Here is a 26,165-nt window from a genome sequence, read left to right as displayed (position 1 = left end):
CCAGGTCAAGCAAAACGTTCCAGCTGGTTACGAAGTACATACGCGAAGGATGGCCAAACAATCAAACTTCAATCACCGATCCAGAAGCCTTTCCCTACTATGTTACCTCTGAGATAGGTCCCAATATTAATTTTCTTCTTTTTCTTATGTAAATATTTATTCTTTGTTTATATTTTGTCTTTTTTGTAAATAATTATCCCCTTACTATAAAATTTGTAAATACTTGTATATAACTATTCCCTAACTATAAAATTTGTATATATGAAATCTGTAAATAAAATTTGAATTCAAATCCCGTCCCATAAAACCCTACATCGTCATTCCTTCCTCTTGCACTAAACTAACATGGCGCACAGTACCAACTGCGCAAAAACAAATTGCTCCCGGGAAATGTTCCGCGAACATAGATTTCTGCAGCATCATGAATTTGCTTAAAAGCCAATGTTGGAGAAGGCAAAGGCCTCTTTTCGGTAACAAAGTTCAAATCGTTGAAACCTTAAGTTGATTTAAAGAAAGTTAATCCTCTTCGCAGGAACAAAGTTTCAAGTATTGTGCTACGCGAGTGGTCCAAAGTTACAGCCCTCGCGGGGTTTTGACCAGTGATAATTGTGCCGATTAATCAGCCCTGGAACGTACCGACGAAACCGCCTACCACCCCTCAACCGTTCGCGACGAAAGGCCGTTCGCTACCCCTCGCCCGTCAAGAAGTGCGCCCGGTGCCCAGCTCGAGTCGACATTGAATCGGGTCATCACGGAGTGTTCGAACGGCGATTCGTCCGACAAGACCCCCAACAGTTGGCAACCGGCAAATGATCCGCCATCCGGCGCCAGGTGATGTGCAGTGCAAAAAAATCCCAAATAACCCTATTCCCATTTCCCGTAAATTACTAAATAAACTTAACAAATGAATTCGAATTTTATAATCTTTAGAGTGTAATTATTTATTTTGCTACGATTCCCTTATTTTCTATCTCTTGTTGTGTAAATTAAATTTCGTTGAATTAGTGTGGGAAGTGAGTCCGCCCAGAAGATAAACGATTCTCCCGGATAGACCCTGAGAGGGCTTAAATGTAAATAATCATGTAAATTTCTTAGTGTTAATATTTTTATTAGTGTAATTTTTATTTAACCTTTATTCTTAGCTTTAATTGAATTAATTTAATTTGAATTTGAAAAATAATGTGTGAAGTAGATAATTATCTTACAAATGGCGCCCAACGTGAATTAGTGATTGAAAAAGTTTCTACTTTAGGAATAAATTAGAACCTTTTTCAAATGTGCTCCGGGAGAAATCGAAATTCGTTAAATTTCTATTCTATCTGAAATCAGAAAAAGTTTGTTACAAAAAATTGCGTTCTTTTGTGTGCAGAAACAATAGTGAAACAATTGGATAATAATTTGTGAATTGAACAATTGCCATTATGAATACCTATTGATACAATGACCCATTATGAATAGACCTTTGTTGAATTATTTCTATTGAATTATTTCCATTGAATTATTAGTGAACAATAGTGACCTTTAGTGAATAGATTTAAATTGAATTAGTTTCTTTTGTGAATTATTGACCGTTCAGTTCCTAACTGCTCACGACCGTTTGAAACAGTCGTCGTCTGAAACGGTCGGTGAAACAGTCGCTATCAGATTTGGCAGCAACAATGAGCGAGAAAGTTTTCGCGCGCAAATGTGCACCTCTACTCTTTCAAGTAGAGCAACAAGGACAGCAGAGTGGGCGTCGGATCAGATTTCCAAATCAGCTGTTGTTGACACTCAGCTGCCGACTGCACGGCTCGAAAAATGAGGGGTGGTTGAATGGAATGTTTATAAAAGTATCTTTCACTAAACAAAATTCAGCTCGTTGTAAATGTTTCTCGTGCTCAAAATTCAGGTTCAATTAAAAAATTCAATAAGTGGCAACAGTTTATTACGCGTAAGGTATGTATAGTTATCATAACAATGTGTTTCAACAACATTGGCAACATTATTTGATTTGGATGGAATACATTGAGATTCCCCTCGATTACCGACGACTGTTTCGAACAGTCTCATAAATAGCCAGGATAATCCAACATTCAAGTGGATATACAATACTTTTCTTTATACTGCATTGATTATTTTGTGAATTACTTCTTCATCTATCGATATATATTGTGAGTAGCATATTTTTTGCAATGGCTATGATACGTCCAGATTACTTGCATGCAAGTGAAATGATTTTAGGGTGGTACCATGAAATGGGGGTGGACCATTTAGAAAATGATGAGCTGTTTTGTGAATTGGCTTCGCGAAATATAGTGATTCGTGATGATCCGTCTTTCTCACGCAGGCGTAGGAGCTTACGTGAGCATCTCAAACTTGAAAAGCAAGAGAAAATGCATTTGGATGCAGGGATTGTGGGGAATAAAGTAGAGGAAATGACAATTTGTGAGAAAATGTTTCAGGAGCTTTCTGAAATGGTGAAACAAAACACGTCGTCGCATCAACAAACAACATGCGAAGCGGTTTTTCTCTCGATAATCGTACGATAAATTCTGCCATCAGAACATACGTACGTGAAGACCAGCGCATGTGGGATACAAAACTCTCTGAAATCTTAAAACATACCTCCAAGCACACATCCACTGGCTTCACGTCCTATTTTATCACGCACTGAACCGAATTATCCAAAACGGGAAATGACCATCGTCTCTCACGTCATAATCAGCAAACATCTGAAGACGAACGTGAAGAGCAACGCAAACAAAACTTCACTAAAATATTTAAACTTATCAAAAACAACTTGCATAAGGCACACGAATCATCCACCAAGCACTATAATTTGCGGAGTCGGCGATTTTCCAAAGCTTTCTCCGTCGGTCAACTGGTGTACCGGAAAAATATGAAGCCTTCCAGCGCAAAATAGGTCAGCAGTACCTTCCCTGCAAGGTGAAGGCCAAATATCCTCATCATATGACCTCGAAGATCTGACAGGCAAGCCACTCGGAATTTGGCCGGCAATTCATTTAAAGCTTGATTAGTTCAATTAAAACAACTGTCGGATCTTCCTCTTTATTTGTTCAAAACTTTCTCTCAGCCAATTTACCTGAAAATAAACAAAAACAAATAAAACCTACACCCGCACATACGTTTGTTGATATTGATTCATATCACCGTTAGTTTATGATGGAAACCGTGCAGCAAACCGTGATATCGTGCAAAAATATCACGAATCATTCACTTTAACTTGCATCCATCCAAAATGTAAACACGCTTTGACGTTTCACACCCACACAAGAGAGGTCCCCAAGCAAACTGCCACGAACACCAACGCACAATCAATCTTACACAAGTCGATTTCCTCAGAATGAAAACGTATCGATGTTTGCTTGACGTTATTGAGCTTTCGGTCAACGGCAGGCCAACAAGGAAGTGGTTGTTTTGCAGCAATTCTGTTTATATTTGGATTCTCACAGCAAACAAAAACAATGTTGTGACAGTTCTCACAGCAAACAAAGAAAATTATGTCAACATTGCACTACTACGCAGGCAACTGGATTGGTCTAGACCCGGTCAACCATTTCTTCAATTTTCTTCACATTTCTTTATGTCGAGCTTTAAAGACGCTCATATAACAAATCGATAGCGATCGTCATCGATTCATAAAGAAATTCAACGCTCATTAAGTAGTATCGTGAAATGTTGATACAGATTTTTATCAAAATTTCGAGACCAAAATCTCCTACTTTATCGACTTGCAAAAAAATCGATCGTGAACCAAAACATGTGTGGGGTTCTATACGCACCTTGTCAATTTGTTTATGTTTATCATGAACTTTTTTGTCACTTTTTTAAATTGGGATTTGAACTCCAATGATATGGGAAATCGGAGGATACTTACCAAATAAGCCATGCTTACTTATATAATTAAGGGTGGAAAAAACTATTCATAAACTATTGTGATTCATTTGCAGTTCAATACAGGGGAAGAGTTGGCCTCAAAAATAGCCAGAACTCTAGCTGCAGGCATGGTTACTGCCGAAAAATATTTGTAATAATACCTACTGGTTAAATAGCATCCTTCTTGTACTGCGAAAGGCGATAATACGTAATGCTTTGGATTTGAAGAGAATGATTCAAAAAAGTCGAGGAAAATCATTATTGGTCTCTAATAATTCGATTATTGCAAAATCAAAACATCGAAACCTGTCATACGATTTACTAGAATATCTTTACGCTGCTTTACGAAATGATATTGAAAAGAGTGATAAAGGTGCCTCGATACCAAGCTTCATTTTTCGTTGTCAATATATAACGTTACTTTGGCATCATTCGTGACACATTTTCCGATGAATATTCATAAAAGTAACTAAAGTTCTACCGATAAAAGATGATTGAACGAAATTTAGTACCGTTTCGTTGAAGATTTATATCGTATGCTTGATAAAGGAAGTTACTTATGAAGTTTTATGGATCGATGAAGATACATAAATATACGTAACAGAATTAACAGTAAAGTAAAAACGACAGAAATCTATATTATTGGATAAAGATATTTAAAGTAGCGCATAGGATGGTTGACCGGGGAGCCTTTTTCATTCGAGTCGACATGCGCTGGGTAGAGCAGAAGGCTTTGCGATACCCAGGTGGTCGATTTTATAGTCACTAAAAACTCCTCTCATGTTGCTTGCAATATGTTCTCGCATGCGAGAACGGGAAATAAGCAGCATCGAGAGTGATTCATTAAATTTAGGTTTCAAAATCACCCGTTCTCTTGAAATAAGAGCAGCGAGTGTGAGCATCGAAACAATTATAGAATTAGGGCGCCCTAGAATCATAAAAAAACATCATAATTAGTAAATTTGGTCCAAGAGTTTTCTTGAGACATGTTACCGAAAAAGAGAAGTAATGCATAAATTTATTCTCATTAGCATAATTAAGTAGTCATAAAATTATTTGGTCAACAAAGGTTGATATGGTAAAAAAAAAGGTCTTGTTAATAGTGGGAAAGTGAATGGCAATTCGATAACTTTGTGCACGATCCATGGTTTTGCGTCTTATGGCATTTCAAAAACTGCATATTTTGTTGTACCTAATTGAAATACTTCGGGACAAATCACCTGTCCAGATCGAGCGACAATGAATGACTCATACTGTTGATAGTGAGCCTCACTAACTGAAATTCAAATAATTTAGAGGAAAAGCACTTGACGTGTAGGAACAATCATTGCTCTAAATTACACGGAATTTCAGCAAGCAGAGAACTACAATCGTATAAGTCATTCGTAGTTGACGAAATCTTGACACGCAGATCCCTCTTAATCGTATTGATTACAATGATGAACGGATTCAACTACTAGTGAGCCTCACTATTTAAAATTCAAATAATTTAGAGGAAAAGCACTTGACATCTAGGAACAATCATTGCTCTAAATTACACTGAATTTCAAATAGCAGAGAGCTAGTAATCGAAATTGGTCTCATAGTTAATCTATTTTTTTCTGATGTTTTAGATAGATTTGGAACTCATGGTAACTCGCGATGTAAGCTAAATGAAATGAAGGCTAGGATTTTTGTCCAAGCAGGCTCACTCTTGGTAATTCAAGTGATTTGCAGGAAAAGCACTTGACGTTCTGGAACAATCATTGCTGCAAATCAATATAAATTAGTAAGAGAAGATAACTTTGTTAAAAATCAACAGCCTTCGGATCCCATTAATAGCTTGACGTTAGGAACCAGTATTTCATGAGTTTTGATATCAAAAGGAACACCACATCACGCAACAGCCAGCCTCACTCTTCCAATTTTGCATGATCCCTCGGAACAGCACTTGCCGCATTAGGAACAATCATTGCGAAGGATCAGTTAAAATTCGAAGAGCAGAGAACTGTTTTGCGACCATTCAATCCAGACATCACTTGAATTCGATAGTCTAATCAGGAAACCGAATAAGAGCATTCTGATAGAAGCAGGCTTACTCTTAGAGATTTAAGTGATTTTGCGAAAAAGAATTGCCGTTTAGGATCAATCATTTCCCTAAATCAATGTAAATCTTTAAGAGGAGAGAACTTGTACTAGAATATTGTTCTGTAAACTGAATTTTAGAATATTGCTATTCCTAACAAAAAAAAACTTTCACCCAGTCCGGGATAATTGTTACCTCTGAGATAGGTCCCAATATTAATTTTCTTCTTTTTCTTATGTAAATATTTATTCTTTGTTTATATTTTGTCTTTTTTGTAAATAATTATCCCCTTACTATAAAATTTGTAAATACTTGTATATAACTATTCCCTAACTATAAAATTTGTATATATGAAATCTGTAAATAAAATTTGAATTCAAATCCCGTCCCATAAAACCCTACATCGTCATTCCTTCCTCTTGCACTAAACTAACATGGCGCACAGTACCAACTGCGCAAAAACAAATTGCTCCCGGGAAATGTTCCGCGAACATAGATTTCTGCAGCATCATGAATTTGCTTAAAAGCCAATGTTGGAGAAGGCAAAGGCCTCTTTTCGGTAACAAAGTTCAAATCGTTGAAACCTTAAGTTGATTTAAAGAAAGTTAATCCTCTTCGCAGGAACAAAGTTTCAAGTATTGTGCTACGCGAGTGGTCCAAAGTTACAGCCCTCGCGGGGTTTTGACCAGTGATAATTGTGCCGATTAATCAGCCCTGGAACGTACCGACGAAACCGCCTACCACCCCTCAACCGTTCGCGACGAAAGGCCGTTCGCTACCCCTCGCCCGTCAAGAAGTGCGCCCGGTGCCCAGCTCGAGTCGACATTGAATCGGGTCATCACGGAGTGTTCGAACGGCGATTCGTCCGACAAGACCCCCAACAGTTGGCAACCGGCAAATGATCCGCCATCCGGCGCCAGGTGATGTGCAGTGCAAAAAAATCCCAAATAACCCTATTCCCATTTCCCGTAAATTACTAAATAAACTTAACAAATGAATTCGAATTTTATAATCTTTAGAGTGTAATTATTTATTTTGCTACGATTCCCTTATTTTCTATCTCTTGTTGTGTAAATTAAATTTCGTTGAATTAGTGTGGGAAGTGAGTCCGCCCAGAAGATAAACGATTCTCCCGGATAGACCCTGAGAGGGCTTAAATGTAAATAATCATGTAAATTTCTTAGTGTTAATATTTTTATTAGTGTAATTTTTATTTAACCTTTTTTCTTAGCTTTAATTGAATTAATTTAATTTGAATTTGAAAAATAATGTGTGAAGTAGATAATTATCTTACAACTACCACAGGCGTGAATCGCTTAGTCTAGTCAACGACTGCGTGATGTTCCAGTGGTTCCTGACAGGTTTCGATGGCAGATCATGAAGCAATTTCACCGTGGTCATCTAGGGATAGTCCGAATGAAGGCAATCGCTAGAAGTTTCATCTATTGGCCCGGAATCGACAAGGACATAGAAGATTTTGTCAAGCATCCATCTGGATTATGCAGGTCCTGTCGATGGTATGTATTTTCTCGTGGTTGTCGATGCGTATACAAAATGGCCAGAAGTGTTAGCTACTTGGACATTGACCTCCAAAACAGCAATCAAGCTCCTCAAACAGATGTTTTCAATACTCGGTGTTCCGGTAACCCTCGTATCTAACAACGGAACTTAATTCACCAGCCATGAATTCCGGACATTCTGTGAGAGTCTCGGCATCAACCACATTCGTACAGCCTCTTACCACCCTCAATCAAATGGACTGTTAGAGCGATTGGTGGATACCCTAAAGCGAAGCTTACGGAAAATTAGTTCGGGTGGAGAGACTTTGGAAGAAGTTTTCCAAGTTTTTCTCCAAGTATATCGCACCACTCCATCAAGCGACTTAGGTGGAAAATCTCCTGCCGAAATGATGTTTAAGAGGCCAATTCGAACTGTTTTCTCGCTGCTGCAATCACCAGCAGAAGTTCCATCAACATCCTGTGATAAAACGGAAGTTTGCAACACCACAGACAGTATACGCGCAAGTGCATAAAAACAACACGTTGAACTGGGAGAAGGCTACCATCGTAGAGCGAATCGGAAAAGTAAACTATAACGTGTATCGTAAAACGGGGTAACTTTGATAGTTTTTTCGAAAAAAAATTGAATATTTATGCATGCTGTTTCCAAAAATTATAATTTATATTTTTAAAACAAGTACTGGCATCCTAGCTATCGATTGCAGTCGATAGATTGCCAAAAGATTTATTCTGAATGGATATATATTTTTTCATATAATCGAAAGTAGGTTTTCTGTTCTGGGGTAACTTTGATAATGGAGTATGAATCGAACAAAATTGAATGAATAATGTACATTTGTAGGGCATTGCATACCTCTAGGCGTTTAACGTTATATGGAAATTTCTGACTTAGATTACAAAAATGGTCCCAGTTTGTGAAAATGCTTTTCGCTAAAAGATTTGAGACCGTATTCAAGCTCTATGGTAACTAGGCTATCAAAGATAAGTGGCCAACTATTCAAAACTACATCACATAGTGATCGTAGAATAGATTGTTTGTAAGCGTTTCGAAAATGTGAAAATTGTGTCAATTTTTAATATTCGTATAAAAAGCCTCAAATTTTCTTGATTCAATTGAAAACCGCTCTTACATGAAGTGTCATACTAATATTCTTCAGTTTTGCATTCGTTTTTCTTAACTGATTAACATAAATTATGATATTTCGTTTAGTATGTGGTGGGTTACGCACTATCAAAGTTACCCGCATTATCAAAGATACCCCGTTTTACGGTACCTAGAAGACCGTCAACGCCTTATCCATTCCCATGCGATTTAATTGAAGCAACGTGTTCCTGAAAATATTTCACATCAAGATCCATCACCTCTATCAGTATTCTTCGACGGATTTGGATTCTCTAGTTTTGAATTTACAATGCGCATTATGAACGCTGATGACCACGAACCCGAAATGAATGAATGAAAATCCAAATGAATCTGACGACTCTCTTTATTCCGAAGTATCCGAAAAAGAAGTACTAGCTCCTCCAGTTGTGGATCCCGTTCCTGACAGAGCTAGACGTATGATACGGCTGCCTTCAAGGTTCCAATCCTACTGAAAGGATTAAAGGGGGAGATGTTGGATCATAGCAACTCAGATGTTGGCACATTATAATCTGTATTTTTTCCTTCAAATATATGTATTTCTGTATCCTGGAGCAAAATATCTGTACTTTAAATCTGTGTCCCTTAAAATTGATATAATTATGAGAACCTAACAAGAAATTCTAAAAAACTCATATGCAGAATAGTCACAACTCAGCTTGAATTTGAAAGATTCCAAAAATATTTATTTTCATAAATATTTGTTCAAAAATCTGTATAAATATGCATAACTTTGGCAAAACCCTGTATACAGAATCTGTATATCTGAATTTTTACAAAATATCTGTAATCTGTATATATAGATTCTTGATCACAAAATATTCGCAAAAATCTGTAAAGTACAGATAAATCTGAAGGAGTTTTAAGAAAAAACGCATCAGCGTAAACCTTCTGATAATCGATTAAATTGAATAATTATGTCAACTGCATTTGATTGATCCTACAAATGACCATTTTCGGGTCCCAGGGATGTCCCAAATTTATGATAAAGTGCACAATTTGTATCTTAACATCTGTGTCAAGCTCATGGGAACGTATTTCAGTGGACTATTATGTTCGATCTATACTTTTAAAGATTAGAAACGGTTTAATACCTACCAAATCTAGAGCCGGTTCTTCACGATATTAAGCCCGAGTGGCCGTATCTAGTACACTCTAAATGGAGCAAAACTGTTCAATTATAATATTGAATATCAGATCTTAATGATTTATGCAAAATAAAATAAATGCCATTGGAAATAAATATAGATAACTTGGCATGTCTTAAAAAAATCGCCTTTTTCTACCTGACTTGACCCTTTATTTGTCCTTTATTTGTATTTAAAATAATTCATCTGACAATATTCGTCTTAATGAATAAAAAACTATACTAATTTACTACAGACCTAATTCGATTTGCAAATCGTTCAGTTGGTTCGTCAAAATTGAACAGATCTTCAACAGCCGTAAACTCACGAATACAAGTAGTTATAGGCTCATTATACCCGAACGCGGTCCTATGAAATATTGGCTGCAGCAACGTCGTGTTCCGGAGGGATCGGTTCGGTACTCGAAAGTTGATCAGCGACAACAGTTCTGGGCTATCAATTTCACCGGTCAACACTTTGGCCACAAGCAGCGATTGCTGGATTTTCCGTCGATGTTCCAGGGTATCAAGTCCAAGCAGCCTACACCTATCTGGATATGGTGGTAAGTTGGCAGGATCTCTCCACGGCAGGTTCCTCAAGGCAGAGCGGACGAATCGTTTTTGAATTCTTTCAATCCTCAGACTGCACGTTACTTGATCCAGTGACCTACCGCAATAACTCCGGCTACATGAGTATTCCCGAGTTTTTCCGGCCATTTCTTAAAACTAGATATGTGGGCCAGTATACTGACAAAAAATTATTTCAATCCGTTAAGTATTCGCTGAGTGGTAAGGGTTTTAGTATTTTTGCTTTCACTCAGGCCTTCTCTACCGGCAGCTTCATTTTCACCGCTGAAAAAATATTCAAATCGTGATATCTTTTTGTTTTTCGATATTTTTGCACCATTTTTTCACAAGCTCTCAAAAGACTCTTCTATCTATAACTAGATCTAACTAACTATCTGTGTCGATATTACTAATTGGCCATCTGGATCCGGAGATATTCCAAAATTCCTTGGGGGACCGACGCGTAGCCATAACCCACGTAAATATCTCAAGCTACAGATTTTTTATCATATTCGGATATTCACTCCTCGTAATGATACATCAATGCGAGTATGTTGTGAAAAAATAAAGCAACCGGGAGAATTAAAATCTCCTTGGATCAACCATGGCACAGGCATAGCTTCGCATATAGCCGCTAAGCCTCTGCGAGACATTCTAGCGTTTGGCAGTATGTATTCACTGGCTATGCTGAGGCTTTTACCTCGGGCTGTAATCTGATCTACAACTACTTAATGCCTGTCATCAAGGGGAAATCGATTCTGTAAATGGAGTGAAGCTTGCTGATTCCTAAGATCACCCCTCTATTTTCATCCCCTCGATCCAGACGAATAATATTAAAATCGTGCACACTTAAATTCTGGAATCGACCTCGGTAAACGGATTCGCCGAGAACCCAACAGCTGATATCTCGGTAATTATTTTCCGAATCTCGGTAAAACTTTTAACGGGATCTCGATAAAATATTAGGTTTGCCGAAATCTCGGTAGAATAAGTACAGGGATTCGGTAATGAAAATGACCGATATCTCAGCTGTTGGGTTCTCGACGAAACGTTTTGAAATAATTTAAGTGTGTGGAAAGAGATATTTTTATCAGAAGTTAGCCATGTTTCACAAAGAGCGAATATGTAACAGCGAGTTGTGTACCAAAAAATTGAACTCCTCTATATTTTTTATAAGACTTCTGCAATTTGTTACCTATGTGATAGGTCACAATTCAGATTTGCTTTTTTGATTTTTTTTCTTTTTGTTTTTTATATATATATTTTTTTGTAAATAATTCACACTCTATTTATATTTTCATAATTTTGTAAATATCTATAAATTTGTAAATAATTATGCTTAATACTAGTTTAAATGTGAATGTGCTAATATGTAAATATAATCCCTTTCTCCTTATCCTTCGATACCAGTTACCCTTAATATAACCATTATATTAAATAAAAAAAATGAATTTCTTAATAAAAATAATTTAAATATTTGAATTTGAATTCCCGTCCTATAAAACCTCTGGTATCGCCATTCCCTTTATGCACAAAAAAAAAAAACTTGGCGCGAGATACCAACCATACGGAAGCAAAACTCTCCCGGGAAATGTTCCGTATACTATGCTTCGTCATGATTTCAAAAGGTGAATTTTGCATGTAAGGCGATGTAAGAGGAGCCAACTAGATCTTTCCGGTAACGAATTTCCGACCGTTATAACAGTCCGTAATTACAATTTATCCTTGCTATTCATAGGAACAAAATTCCTCTAAATTCGTGTGTGACCAATCAGCTTACATTTCGGTTTTTTGGTGCCAGAGTGTTCAGCGAAGTGGTCGGAATATCGACGAGTGTCCGAGCGTTCAAGCCCAGCTGGAAGAATCCCGTAGTCAAAAGGTCGAAAAAACGGTTTCTCACCCGTCCGCAGTTCAACAAGTCTGACCGACTGCCGCCGAGAAGTCAATACAGTACCAGATTTACGGCCTAACTGACAAATGTAAACAAATTGAGTTTATTCACCTAACAGTTTATTTGATAAATTACAATCATATAATGCACAACTGTTTCATAAAAATAACGTTTTTCACGAAATAAGTGAGAAAAACATAAAGGCGCATTTGATATTCTCTTTCGATACGAACTCTGATGTCAATTTCGCCCATCTTCCCCCTTTGCGGTAACCGGGCGCATTTGCGATTGAGTGTGGAAGCAGGGCGCATTTAAAACTGAGCGTGCAGAAGGTCGATAGTGAAGAAGGTTCATGTGAAAGAGCGTAGCAGAACGGCGAAGCTGATGATAATCAAAACAGAAGGACAAGGTCAAAAGGCGCAATCGCGGCTGTCAAACTGAAGGAGACGAAAAACCGAGGGGCGCAACAATCCTCAATTTTGATGAATGGCGCATGATGCTTTTTTATTTATTTAAACATGTTGTTCATAGTATGAAAATAAATCAAATGGTTTGTTACAGAAATAATATTGTAATGGATCATACAAAAATGCATCATGCGATTAAATCGATCGGAAACATAATATAGAATTGAAATTATATTCGCTAAACTTCAAACCGATTTTACTGACAATGTATTAGTGTTCACATTCGCCCTAATTCTGACTCTGTATTGAAGTAGTCAACCCGGTCGTAGCCAATAGGTCTAACATCCTCGGCCGACGAGTAATCTACGCAGCTGGTGTGGTCAGGTGAATTTTTGTGCAATCCCCCTTAATCATTTTGAAAAACAATCCTTGTAAATATAAAATAAATCTAACCTTTTAATTTCAAATCAATATACAGTCGCCTCTCCACATCTCGTCCCTTCGATACCATCGAGATAAGGAGAAATCGAGACATAGAACACATTTTTGAAGAATACTAGATTGAAAATCACTCCGTTACCAGGAGAATCGAAAACAAACAGACGTCATTTTGTCTTCGCTAATTGTTTTGAATCCCTAAAATCCAGTCTAGTTACCTTTGATAATAGGCATATCGACATACGGAGATAAAATCGGGAACGAAAATCACATCGAGATAGGGAGATATCGAGATAAGGAGGATATCGAGATAAGGAGGATATCGAGATATGGAGAGTGAAAATATATGCAGAACGAAGGGACCGAAGCAATCATCGACATAGGGAGAGATATCGAGATGTAGAACATCGAGATGTGGAGAGTCGACTGTATACAGTTTAGAGCATAATTATTTCACGCGCAATTCCCTTTTCTCTCTCTTTCGTGGTGGTGAAGTTGAATTCGTGAAGCAAGGTTGGGTTGTGAGTCCGCCTAGAACGATTCTCCCGGATAGACCCTGAGCGGGCTAAAGTTTAAATAGTTTTTAAAGATTTGCTTGATTAATTAGTTTTTTTTAATTGAAGTTCTTTTAAGTTTCTTCTTAGTCTTAGTTTTCTTCTTTTCCTTTCCTTCTTCTTATCATTACTCTTAAAATTTAAATACCAAATGAATTAACTGAATTAAGACCGTAATCCGGGGGCAAATTGATCACTGGGGCGAATTTGATCAGGTCGGTACCAAAAAACATTTCTTCCCAAGGATGCTGAAGGTTTTGTTGGCACCACAGACATTCCATGCTTTCTAATTTATAGATGTCTAATGATGATTTTGAACTATTTCATTTTTATTAGGGTCAGTTTTGCATAGAAATATTCACACTTTTTGAAGTTGTAAGCAATACAGTTGGAAATGTCGTTGCTAAACAATCCACTGGTGCTATGCCTACATGTCAACATTAAGTGTTTGAAACGTTATGTAAGCTTAAGTATGAACTACTGAACTCATTTTTGATATCAAATAGCATAACAAGTAAAGTTTGTTGCTCATAAAACCGTTCATGCTCTAATAATGTGCTTATTTCAAAGGAAATTGCTTACATTTAGGCGTATAAGGCAGATTTTCAAAGTTTAATTTTGCAATACTTCGACCTTTTGTCCTTAAATCCATCTAATGATACTTTTTGGAAGCAATATGAATTATGAGGACTGAGATTTTCTACTTTGAAATTGCGAGCTGCACTCAATTATGACTGCAATAAAGAATGACGAGCTATTTAGCCTTATATCGTCTTACTCAATCCTTTGTAAAGGCATGTGGCGGGACCATCATCATCATCATCAAGTCAGCCTATTCCACTATCGATATTCTTCAATGGTTTCGGACTCCCAACCCCAGTAGAGACTCCGCCAACAAGCATTCAGGACGAAGATCCAACGCCGCAGTAGGTTGAAGAACCACTAACGACCAGTCCGGATGTATCCTACCTGACGGAAGATGTCTTGGAGGATGAAGCCGGAAGCAACAACGGGTCCATAGACGAACCAGCCGAGGACGAAGCTCCGAATGCAGAGGACGAACCAGCTCCGGTTGTAACGGATGCAGCATTGTAAGCGAAGCTCTATAGATAAACAGTGAACTGCTCTGGTCATTAAATCATTGCACCATACTGAGTACATTGTACCCAGCAATCCTGAGCAAGCAGAAGGTCAAATTACAGACCTCCACTGCTGCCGCGGACACTGCGCCTTTTGCAGATGTTACATATTTTTTACAACTTACTTACCGGTCACCGCTGATTGGTTAATTCGATGCTTAGCACCTCCTCCACTCGGGAACCTTCATATGTATTGGTTTTGGAGACTTTTGAAGTGTAACTAACTGTAAGTTAATTATTGAATAAATGCGCGATTCTGGTTTTACAAGTCAAACGGTACGGTCGTTTTGAATGCCAATGTCCGAACGACACATGGCGACCATGACAGGACTTAAGATTTAGGAAAGTGTTCGCGATGAAGTAATTCCAAAGTGAGGTAAAACATGGGAGCTGAAAATTCTAAAAGTGAAGGAATTATCATCCAGCAGCATCAGCAGCAGGGCCAGCTGAGCTGTAGCAGTGGAGGTCTGTAATTTGACTTTCTGCTTGCTCATGATTGTTGGGTACAATGTACTCAGTATGGTGCAATGATTTAATGACCTGAGCAATTCACTGTTTATATATAGCTTCGCTTACAGCATCATAACCGGTTATACTCATCCTGGAGAGAGGACGGCGTATAATTAGGGATTGAATCCTGAGAAAATTGAGAGAATCTCTCACTCATTTCTGAGTTAACAACCAGAGATGTATGTGTTGTCACAATTGATATTTCTGTTGGCGACCTCAATAGGAAATACGTATTTCGTTTTGTGGTGTATTTACCACACGATGAACCATCCCCAACGGATGATTTCAAATAAGTTGTCGTACACTGCCTATGAAAAGGCTTTCTGCTGATTGTGTGCAGTGATGCCAATACTCATCACATCATCTGGGGCAGCTCAGATATGAATTTGAGAGGCTCCAGTCTGATGGAATGCTTAAGTAGTTCAAATCTTGGATTATTTATTATAGGAAATGTCCCAACCTTCATGGTATCTGCTAGAGAAGAAGTGTTAGTCATAATGATCAGCTCGAACTGAATCAGTCACGAGTTGACGGATTGGTATGTATCAGATGATGAATCATTATCTGATCATTGTTACATCTCTATGAAAATATGAATGCAAATTCGCAGACCTTGCATTTTTTATACTCCACAAACTGGGAATTGATTGTGACTAAATTCTTTGGACTCTCTCCGTTCATTGGAAATCCTAGTGATTTGGATGTTTCCACTGCCGGTGAATTGGGACACAGTTGTCCTTGCTTCGAGTGATCACACAATTGTGTCCCTTGTCACTTTGCTTATAGGAAATGTTCCTCACAACTCCCTTCGCGGGACGAGTGGACGTCTGGCTATTTGTAAAGGAATAGGTCAGATAGTCAGGCTGATTTTAAAGCTCTTGCTTCGGCCAACTCAGTGTCTATGCTTGTTATCGCACGTCGAAATCAATTTGAGGAACTGAATTCAGTGAACTCTGTAAACCTTGTATGGGTCCTGGCTATTCTTCCATTGCTGGAACTGAATTGGCTGATGAGCTAGCTCGCGATGGAGCATCGCATGATTTCATTCGCCCTGAGCCAGCTATTCCAATTTCGAAGTGCTGGTTGAAGTTTCAGATAAATTTTTGGGCGGCAACTCAGAACAAGCAACATTGGAATAGTTTGGAGTCGTGTCGTCAAACAAAATTGTACATCTACAAATTCAGCGTGCTGACTCATTTGTGTGTGAAAGTTGTGACTCCGATTATGGAATTTTGTATCACCTGATATGTAAATGTCATGTTTTTGCGCAAATGCGATTCCAATTACTTGGTAAACACTTATTAAGTGAAACTGAATTCAGAAGCCTGAATCTTCAGGACATTCTGTTGTTCGTAAACCGCTGTGGTAATGAGATATAGGCTCTCTTTACGCTCGTACGTTTTGCAGCGCCTTTTAGGGCGCTGTTCGAACTAGAGATGGGCGACTCACTCACGAATCGATCGAAAGGGTCGACCCTCAAAAATGAGTGAACGAATAACGATTCTTTTCAAAAGAGTCACGATTCGCAGGAAATGCAATTTCCGGAAGAGATTACCAGGAATAAGCAACATTTTTAAAGCTGGTTTATCATGATCAAGTGCACTAGACATGTAAACATATTTGAAGTAGCTTCATATATTAAATATGATATCATTCAGAAATAGTCATGTTAGGTTTTTTATGTTCATGATTAATTTAATGAATCACTGAATCGATCAAAAGAATCGATTCACTTTTGTGAGTAAGTCACCAACGATTCGCTCGCAAAATCGGACCAAATTGCCCATCTCTAGTTCGAACCCATTGTGGTATGGAATTAAATGCTTTTATTTTGCTTATGCGATCTTCCCTCTTTAAGCAAATCCCATCCCAAATGGCGGAGAACGGCCAAAATCTTATTTCCGTTAAAATGCACATGGGACACTTATGCGTTCACCAGCAGATTAGACACTAGCAGTGTTTTTAAATATAAAACTTGCGGCATTTGAATTTTCGATCCAATTTTTCAAGAAATATAAAAATAAACGGTAATGAATTACGGCAGTATAATTTCGCTTTAGGTAGTAGATGAGCATTAACAATACATACTTACCACTGAGAGGGTGTATAAACATGGGTGCTACCAATTCAACGACTTCCTTGTCAGGTAACTCAAATACGTTGATCTTACAGGAATCTTTTGCCTCGCCGTTTGCAGTTTTTACTTGACATTCATATACTCCGGAGTCTTCGATAGTAGTACGATATATTTCTAATGTGATAAATCCAAAATGTACGTCGCTAACACAACGCTTATTCATTTCAAATTTCTGTCCATCTTTAAACCAAGAAACTTCTAATTTCTGATTATCAGAACAGCAGCAATTCAAACTTAAAGTTTTGCCTTTTAGGATGGTTTGGTTTCTCAAATGACTTATAAATTCCACTTCTACGGGTTTTCTCTTTGGTTTGGGTGCTGGTAAAGGTTCGCTAGGTTGACCACTCAAAATACGCTGGCTTATTCTCGTTTTTGGTGTAACTTCTGCACCAGTAGGCTTAATTGTTTCCTGTGCAGGAAGAGATATAGGGGTTGCTTCTATAGTCGTAACCGGTTTAGTGACCTTCTTTCGCATCTTTTTTATTTTCGGTCCTCGTTTGATGACCTTGGGAGGTTCCTCGATAGGCTGATCCTCATCCTCGTCATGTTCTTCCTCTTCTGGCTCCTTTTCAGTTTCAGCAATTTCAATATCAGGCTCCGTTTGTTTAGCTGGCTCTATTGTAATATCATCTTCTTTGGAGTTCTTTTCATCATCTTCATCATTTCCTTCTTCTTTTTCTTCCTCAGATGTCTCTGAATTACCTTCAGAAATGTATTCCTCATATTCACTTTCAGCACTTGTATCAGTTTCCCACTCCCAAAACTCTTCTGGAGTTTTTCCTCGTACGTAATACGATCCGTCTTCTAAAAACACCACCTCACGGTATTGTCTTGGTTGTTTTTCTTCTTCATCATCAGCATACTGTCTTCTGGGATCTGCGTGAAATATCCCATAAGATGGTTTAGCAGTTTTACCCTCAAATCGTAAATTATATTTTTGTTCAGCTTTACCAAAATCATTTGATACTTGAATAGTATATCTTCCACTATCTCTTGGTTGTGGATTATGAATGCATAATTTATATACACCCATTGGCTCTCGAATTTGAATATATTTATCATTATTTTCGATTTCGATCCCATCTAAGAACCATTGAACTCTAAGTAAACCATCGCCTTTTATGTGTGTTTCTAATATCAAATCATCAACTCTAAAATCATAATGTTGATCTATATTAGTTATAAACCTTGGACCCATTCCTTTAGGCAGCTCAGGTTTCCGAATAATTGAAATTTTGGCCTGAGTGGTTATTACATGATTCTCTTTATTTTTAATAACAGCCGTATAAACTCCTTCATCTGATTCAGATATCTGTGCAAATGATACAATTCCAGTGCCTTCATGAGATTGATTCTTGATAGTTTTAGTAAACTCCATTGGTTCTCCATTTTTAAACCACTTTATGTCTGGCTTAGGACCTAGAATTGTACAAAACAACTTCGCTGGTTTTCCTGCCATTACCGCTATGTCCCTTAATTCTGTAATGAATTTCAAGGCGTTTTTACTTTCTTCTGGTTTTTGTGGTACTGGTACAAGTTCCGGGAATAGGCGAAGATATCTTTCTTTTCTTAGTACCTCTTCACTTTTTATAACTGTTTTATTGACATCTGTAGTTTGAGGTTCTTGACTGCTTTGTTCGTCCTTTGATAGTTCGGCCTCTCTTATATCTGTTTCAGTAGATTGTGTTTTTGGCTGGGGTTTAATTTCTTCCAATTTCGGTAGCTGTTGGGAAGGTTGTGCTGACTCTACTTCTTGAGGAATTTTGACAGACTTGCTGACTTTTTTTCTCATTTTTTTAATCTTTGGGCCTCGCTTGATGACTGGAGGAGGTTTAGGTTTTTCTTCTTCTATATTTTCAACGTCTTCCGAGTTTTCTATAGTGTCTTCTTGTTCTGTTTCTGCTTTGACTATATCCTTGTCGTCATTGCTTTCAGTTACAACATTTTCTTCAATTTTTGTATTTTTATTTTCTTCTGCTTCGGATTCTTCTTCATCTTCATCGTCTTCTTCTATCTCTTCTTCTGTAGGTGGTCCATCGTATGGCTCATATTCGCTTTCTGCACTGGTATCTGTTTCATATTCCCATAAATGTTCTGGCGTTTGTCCACGCATATAATATGTACCATCTTCTAAAAATACAACTTCTCGATGCTCTCGCTCCACTACTTCTTGTTGTTCTTCATAAATTCCATGTTTCATCACGCTTGGATCATGATGTGCAATTCCATAAACGTGACAATAGTCGTCTTTATTAAGCTTTCTTACTTCATGCCTAATGGTATCTTTACCAGCTACGTTTTCAGCTTCACACATATAGCGACCTTGATCTTTTATTTGTGGATCATGTATAGTTAGTTTGTGAATTCCATTGGGTTCTCTGAGAAGGAAAAACTTATCACCTTCCGTATCTTCAAGTTCAATACCATCTCTGTACCACTTAATGCTGGGATGTGGATTACCACGAACTTGGACCTCAAGGATAAGATCATTTACCTGGATATCATAAAACTCTGTAAATACACAAAAAGGAGTCAAAATATATTAATAAAACGATGAATGTATATCGAATAGTGCAGGGTAGGAGACGAAATATTGGTGTAAGGATCTGTTAATTGATTATGTGAGATACTTTTGATGATTTTTCTATTCCCCATATTAGAAAAAAAATGTATGATACGTAAGCAATGACAACCAGAGCTACAAATCAAAAACCCTGATAAAGGTGAACGGCTATGATATCATAGATTACCATTGCTATCGTTGTTATCATGTAATGAACAAACGGACAATCCTATATCTTGTCAGCACCGAGGAGGCAGCCCTTCCAGCTCTCTTAATCGACGTCCAAGTCTAATTTCAAAATTGTGTAAAAAGCCAACTGTCGTTCAGAATGGCAACACTAGTGAGGTGGCATTGGTATCGTTAAGACTCCATAATCAGCTTCATGGCAAATTCTAATCAAGATATTCAATAAATGATCATTCAATATTCTGGCATCACTGCTTATGTATGTATGCAAGCCAATTTCGGTCTCGTAATTTATATTCGTTTTTAACGTTAACTTGGAAGTGTAAAATCGTAGTTTTGATTTAATCGTCCGTCTGTGTATTCTCTGAAGAAAATTAGTGGACTTTCATGTGCTAGTGTGACGTGCATTAGTGATTAATTCCTATTTGACGAGTGATTTGTTTTGCTCGTTCTGGTTCTGCCATTCACCAAACGCTTACTGCCCATCGCGCCGAATTATTTTTCACCTGAAGTGACATCTACCAGCATTCATCGCAAACTGGTGCTAAGCGTTCCTTATCCGCTTATTTGTGCTTTCGGGTACCGCTACTGTTCAAAAGTGCTCCAGGAAACGTACCCATAGGCGCTTCGAGATGGCTAAAAATTGTGGAACATGCTCAAAAGCTATCAACGGCATTGACGTGGTAGTGTGCCGTGGTTACTGTGGAGGATTTTTTCATTTGAATGAATGCTCTGGGGTAACAAGAGCGATGCAATCGTATTTTACATCAAACAGAAAAAACCTTTTCTGGATGTGTGATAACTGCGCCGAATTGTTTGAGAACTCCCATTTCAGAGTAATCTCAAATCAAGCTGATGAGAAATCTCCTCTTACCTCGCTTGCATCGGCTATTACTGAGCTGCGTACAGAAATTAAACAACTGCATGCAAAGCCAGTAGCCTATCCATCTCCAGCAGACACACCGCGCTGGCCTACTTTTGATCAAAGAAGAGGTACCAAGCGTTCCCGTATAATCGAAACAAATGTGCGCGCCCAGGATAGCTGTCGTGTCGGTAGTTAAAAGGCAGAAGAGAACGTTGTATCAGTCGCGATATGTAAATCTGAAGCAGATAATAGATTTTGGCTATATCTGTCTAAAATTCGCCCAGACGTCACAACGGAAGCTGTATGTGAAATGACGAAAGCTAATCTTAATATGGAAAACGATCCGATAGTGGTTAAATTAGTACCGAAAGGAAAACAAATCGAATCACTTTCTTTCGTTTCCTTTAAAATTGGCCTGGACCCGTTACTCAAACGAAAGGCACTTGACCCTGAAACTTGGCCTGAAGGACTGCTGTTCCGAGAATTCGTCGACTATGGTGCCTTAAAATTTCGATCCACGCTGAATATGAACACGAGAATGACTCCGTTGCTACAACCTCAAACGCCGGTATCTTCAGTGACCCCTGTTATGGACCTGAGCTAACCTTCATCAACCCAGGACGCAAAAATATTAGAACTGTGGAAGCCCCGTATTCCCCCAACACAGTCCCGTTTTTCCTGCCTACGCTCATCAGTCGTCCTGTTCCTGTGTTTGGGTGCGAAGAAGGGGTCTTCCAAACCTTTTCAATTGGCAAGTACACATGCGATGTGAACAAAACTCTTCCGGTAAAGTCATCCAATTCTAGCAACACGTCACCAAACTACATCTGTTCGATATCACGCCATCAAAAATATTTTCCAATCATGAATAATCAACCATCATCGTCCATCGAGCTTTCAACACACACCGAGTCACCGGGATGCACGCCTGCCAGTCTCAAGGGAGCCCCTAATCCTCTCGTCACAGTCGAGCCACTCCTGCCATCGTTCAGCAGCCATCCCGGTCCTGTGTACGAATTTGGAGGGGGGGTCTTCCGACCCGCAATTGCAGGCAAGTATACGTGCAATAAGAATTTCAACCTTCCGGTAAATTCCGTCGATTCTAGCAACGCAATGTCCATCGCAAGCCCACTATCATCATCCTCATCAACAATCCTATCGTGTTCATCACTCGCCGAGCCACCGGGATGCACGCCTGCCAGTCTCAAGGAAGCCCCTAATCCTCTCGTCACAGTCGAGCCACTCCTGCCAGCGTTCAGCAGCCATCCCGGTCCTGTGTACGAGTTTGGAGAGGGGGTCTTCCGATCCGCAATTGCAGGCAAGTATACGTGCAATAAGAATTTCAACCTTCCGGTAAATTCCGTCGATTCTAGCAACGCAATGTCCATCGCAAGCCTACCAACGTCATCATCTTCATCAACAATCCTAACCTATTCATCACTCGCCGAGCCACTGGGATGCACGCCTGCAAGTCTAATGGAAGCCCCTAATCCCCTCGTCACAGTCGAGTCACTCCTGCCAGCGTTCTACAGCCATCCCGGTCCTGTGTACGAGAATGGAGAGGGGGTCTTCCAACCCGCTCAAGCAGGCAAGTACTCTCAAGCCTCGACATATGCTCTACCTGATGCGATTGAACATTCCAGTTCTTTAGGCCGCCAGGAATGCTACCTCCACAAGCCGTTCAGTCACCTAACGCAGATGCTATTGAAATCATTGAAAATTCAAACGTTATGGTAGGGAACGGTGCTGATCGCCTTCTCTCCATCTACTATCAGAATGTTAGAGGCTTACGAACTAAAATAGTTCAACTGCGCTTGCTGCTCAGTAGCTGTGACTATGATGTTTTAATATTCACAGAGACATGGTTGCGTGCGGATATCGAAAGCAGTGAAATTTCAACTGACTACACTCTTTTCCGATGTGATCGCAATGAACGTACTAGTCATCATTCACGCGGTGCTCATCGCAGTCAAGAACAGGTTGAACTGCGATTCAATCGAAATGACAAACTACGAGATACTCGAACAAATTGTTGTTTGTATCAGGTTTCAAAAACATTCCCTCTATATTGCTGCCATCTATCTTCCACCTCACTCGATCCCCGAGCTGTACGCCAAACATGCTGATGCAATGCAATTTATCGTTGAACAAGCAGAAGCGACTGACATTGTTATGTCGATTGGTGATTTCAATTTACCCAACCTATGCTGGCGGCAGGATGACGACATAAATGGCCTCATTCCAGCGAATGTTACTGCTGAACATGAACAAAGTTTAATTGAAGCTATGTTCGCTGTTGGCTTTCGACAAATCAATAGTCTCGTTAATTCAAATAGTAGACTTCTTGATTTAGCTTTCATCAATCTTCCTGAACGCGTAGACTTGACTGCTCCTTCTTCACCGTTGTTGCCGATGGACATCCATCATGCACCGTTTATCCTCTTGCTCTGTGAGAACGACGAACTTCCGAACCTAGCGGACGACGAAAATGACGAAGTCAAGTTCAATTTCGAAGTATGTGATTTTGAGCTCTTGAATTACATTTTTGGAAGCACAGATTGGAACGCTTTGCTTGGAAATACGAACCTTGAAGCGATGTTATCAGCCTTTTACCAAAAACTGAACAGTGTATTCGGTGAACACGTGCCAAAGACAAGACGTAGGACGAGATCGAATTTTAATAAACTCTGGTAGTCTCCCGAGCTACGAAACCAACGTAACAACCTTAGAAAAGCACGGAAACGCTTCTTTCAATCAAGGGACGATCGCGACAGAAGTCATCTTCAAGAAATCGAGATACGGTATAAAACGCTACTTTTATCCACCTACGAGAGCTACATTTCTGCAGCACAGTCAAGTCTTAAGCAAAACCCGTCTCGATTTTGGGACTTCGTGAAAAATCTTCAATCTAGTAATCGCATTCCTCCGAGCGTAACATAAAACGGAATTGAAGCTCACAACACTTCGGAAGCCGCTGATCTATTTGCAGAGTTCTTTGAAAGTGTATTCAGCAAAGTATCGCCTGTGCAGCGTTCGAATATTTTTGCACACTTGCGAGAGCATGATTTTTCACTTCCTGATTTGCAATTTTCACCGGATGAAGTCCTAGAAGCTCTACGCGATCTGGATATAAAAAAGGGCCCGGAACCGATGGTATTCCTCCCCTGGTATTAAGGAATTGCGCTGCTGCATTGTATATTCCAATAACATGCATTTTCAATTGTCCCCTTCGTGAAAGGACATTTCCGGCTGCATGGAAAATGGCCTACATTGTTCCGGTTTACAAATCCGGGAGCCGTAATCATGTTTCTAATTATCGGGGTATATCCATACTATGCTGTCTTTCGAAAATTCTGGAGAAGTTGATTCACAAAACTCTGAGCAACACACTGACATCGATCATCTTCGAAAGTCAACATGGATTCATGAAAAATCGTTCAACGACAACGTACCTAATGAGCTATGCATCGACGTTGTTTCGGGAAGTGGAACCAAGGCAACAGGATGACTCTATTTACGTAGACTTTGCCAAAGCATTCGACACGGTCCCGCATATTGTGGTGATCGAGAAGTTCAAGCGCTTGGGCTTTCCACGATGGCTCACCGAGTGGCTCTACTCATATCTAACGAACCGATACGCCTTTGTGATGGTCAACTCAACGAGAACGCGTTCAACGTTCAACATTACGTCCGGAGTTCCACAAGGAAGTGTCTTGGGGCCACTTATATTCAACGTCTTCATAAACGACTTGTATTCGTTGCTCTCTTCATACAATCTGTCGTTCGCGGATGATCTGAAATTCTACCGCACCATATCATCTCCTCAGGACTGCATCGCCCTCCATCGACATCATGCTCATCTGGTACGACAACAACGGCATGCGCGTGAATAGCGGGAAATGTAAAATAATTTCGTTTACTCGCTGCAACACCTCTTACCAGCATCGGTACTTCATCGGGGCGGAGGAGCTAGTCCGCGTTAATTAAATTTGCGACCTTGGTGTTACGATAGATTTCAAGGTGAGATTTAACGAGCACATCGGGCTGACTACCGCCAAAGCTTTCTCCGTTCTAGGAATGATTCGAAGGCACACCAACTCTTTCACACATGTTTACGCCTTAAAAACGCTGTACTGTTCTTTGGTGCGGAGCATCTTAGAATATGCCTCTTCTGTCTGGTGTCCATCTCAGGTTACGCAGATACTTTCAATAGAACGAGTGCAGAAAAAATTCCTGAGGTTTGTGCTGAGTAGGCTACCGTGGAACGATGCAAGGAATTTGCCGAGCTACCATGAACGATGCCAGCTGATAAGATTGGAATCTTTGTCAGCCAGACGTACCAATCAGCAACGTCTGTTCATATTCGACCTGATCAAAGGGGGAATAGATTGCCCTGCACTGCTGGAGCTGCTGAGTTTCAATGCTCCTTCTAGAAGATTTCGGAACGCTGTTCTTCTGTATATACCAAATCATCGGACTAACTATGGTTATAACAGCTCCTTGAGTTCTTGCTTGCGAGCATTCAACGATGTTGGAGACAAATTTGATTTTGACGTGACGAAGAACATATTTTTAAATAGAATAAGAAATTGATTTTACTTTTTTTTATATACTAAATTCAGTCTGTACGATATATCGAAGACGGTGTAAAATAAATAAACAAATAAATAAAATATAATATAGGTATGTGAATATCGGAACATTCACAACTAATTGACGCTTTACGTTGCACGGTGTGCTGAAACACACATATTATCGAACTTGCATGAACCTCCGATCTTTTTTCACTAAAAGTTAGCCTTGATAGTCAAAGAAAGCTTGCGGAATATTAAAAAATCTTTCATCGGCAAAAAATTGAAAAAAGTCAATTTTTGTATTTTTACCCTTCTCCCATATATGAGTTCATAGGAGAATATTAGAGTTACGCTAATATAATGACTTTTAACGGCTTAATGACCAATTTGACATACCTTTAACATGAATGAATTCTTAGATGTTTTAAATTAAGCATCATTACCTACATACACTCACACAATAAGGCCAGCCCATGGTGGAATGCCGTATTTTATATTCCATTCCTCCAGAAAAGCTCATACGAACGCTTTGTATTCTTCTTTCTGAATCCAATCAGTAATATTTACGTATGCGGCATAGTTTTCTAATCAGAATTGGAATTCCCA

General features: G+C 39.0%; 1 protein-coding gene across 5 annotated transcripts in view; it reads right to left on the bottom strand.

Annotated features, from left to right (window-relative positions):
* The window catches only part of LOC5569989 (muscle M-line assembly protein unc-89), a 165,804-nt gene that overhangs the window by 17,866 nt on the left and 121,773 nt on the right, over window positions 1-26,165 (bottom strand). For 4 of the 5 annotated variants that reach the window (XM_001658828.2, XM_021844313.1, XM_021844314.1 and 1 more), the window contains one exon: window positions 17,327-19,882. In XM_001658828.2, the coding sequence (XP_001658878.2) occupies window positions 17,327-19,882 (2,556 nt within the window). Of the gene's footprint in view, window positions 1-17,326; window positions 19,883-26,165 lie in introns of those variants that run through there. The other variant, XM_021844317.1, reaches the window with a different exon arrangement.

The sequence above is a fragment of the Aedes aegypti genome, chromosome 2 (assembly GCF_002204515.2).
Source record: "Aedes aegypti strain LVP_AGWG chromosome 2, AaegL5.0 Primary Assembly, whole genome shotgun sequence".
Lineage (NCBI taxonomy): Eukaryota > Metazoa > Arthropoda > Insecta > Diptera > Culicidae > Aedes > Aedes aegypti.
This window is presented reverse-complemented; position numbering and strand designations above follow the sequence as displayed.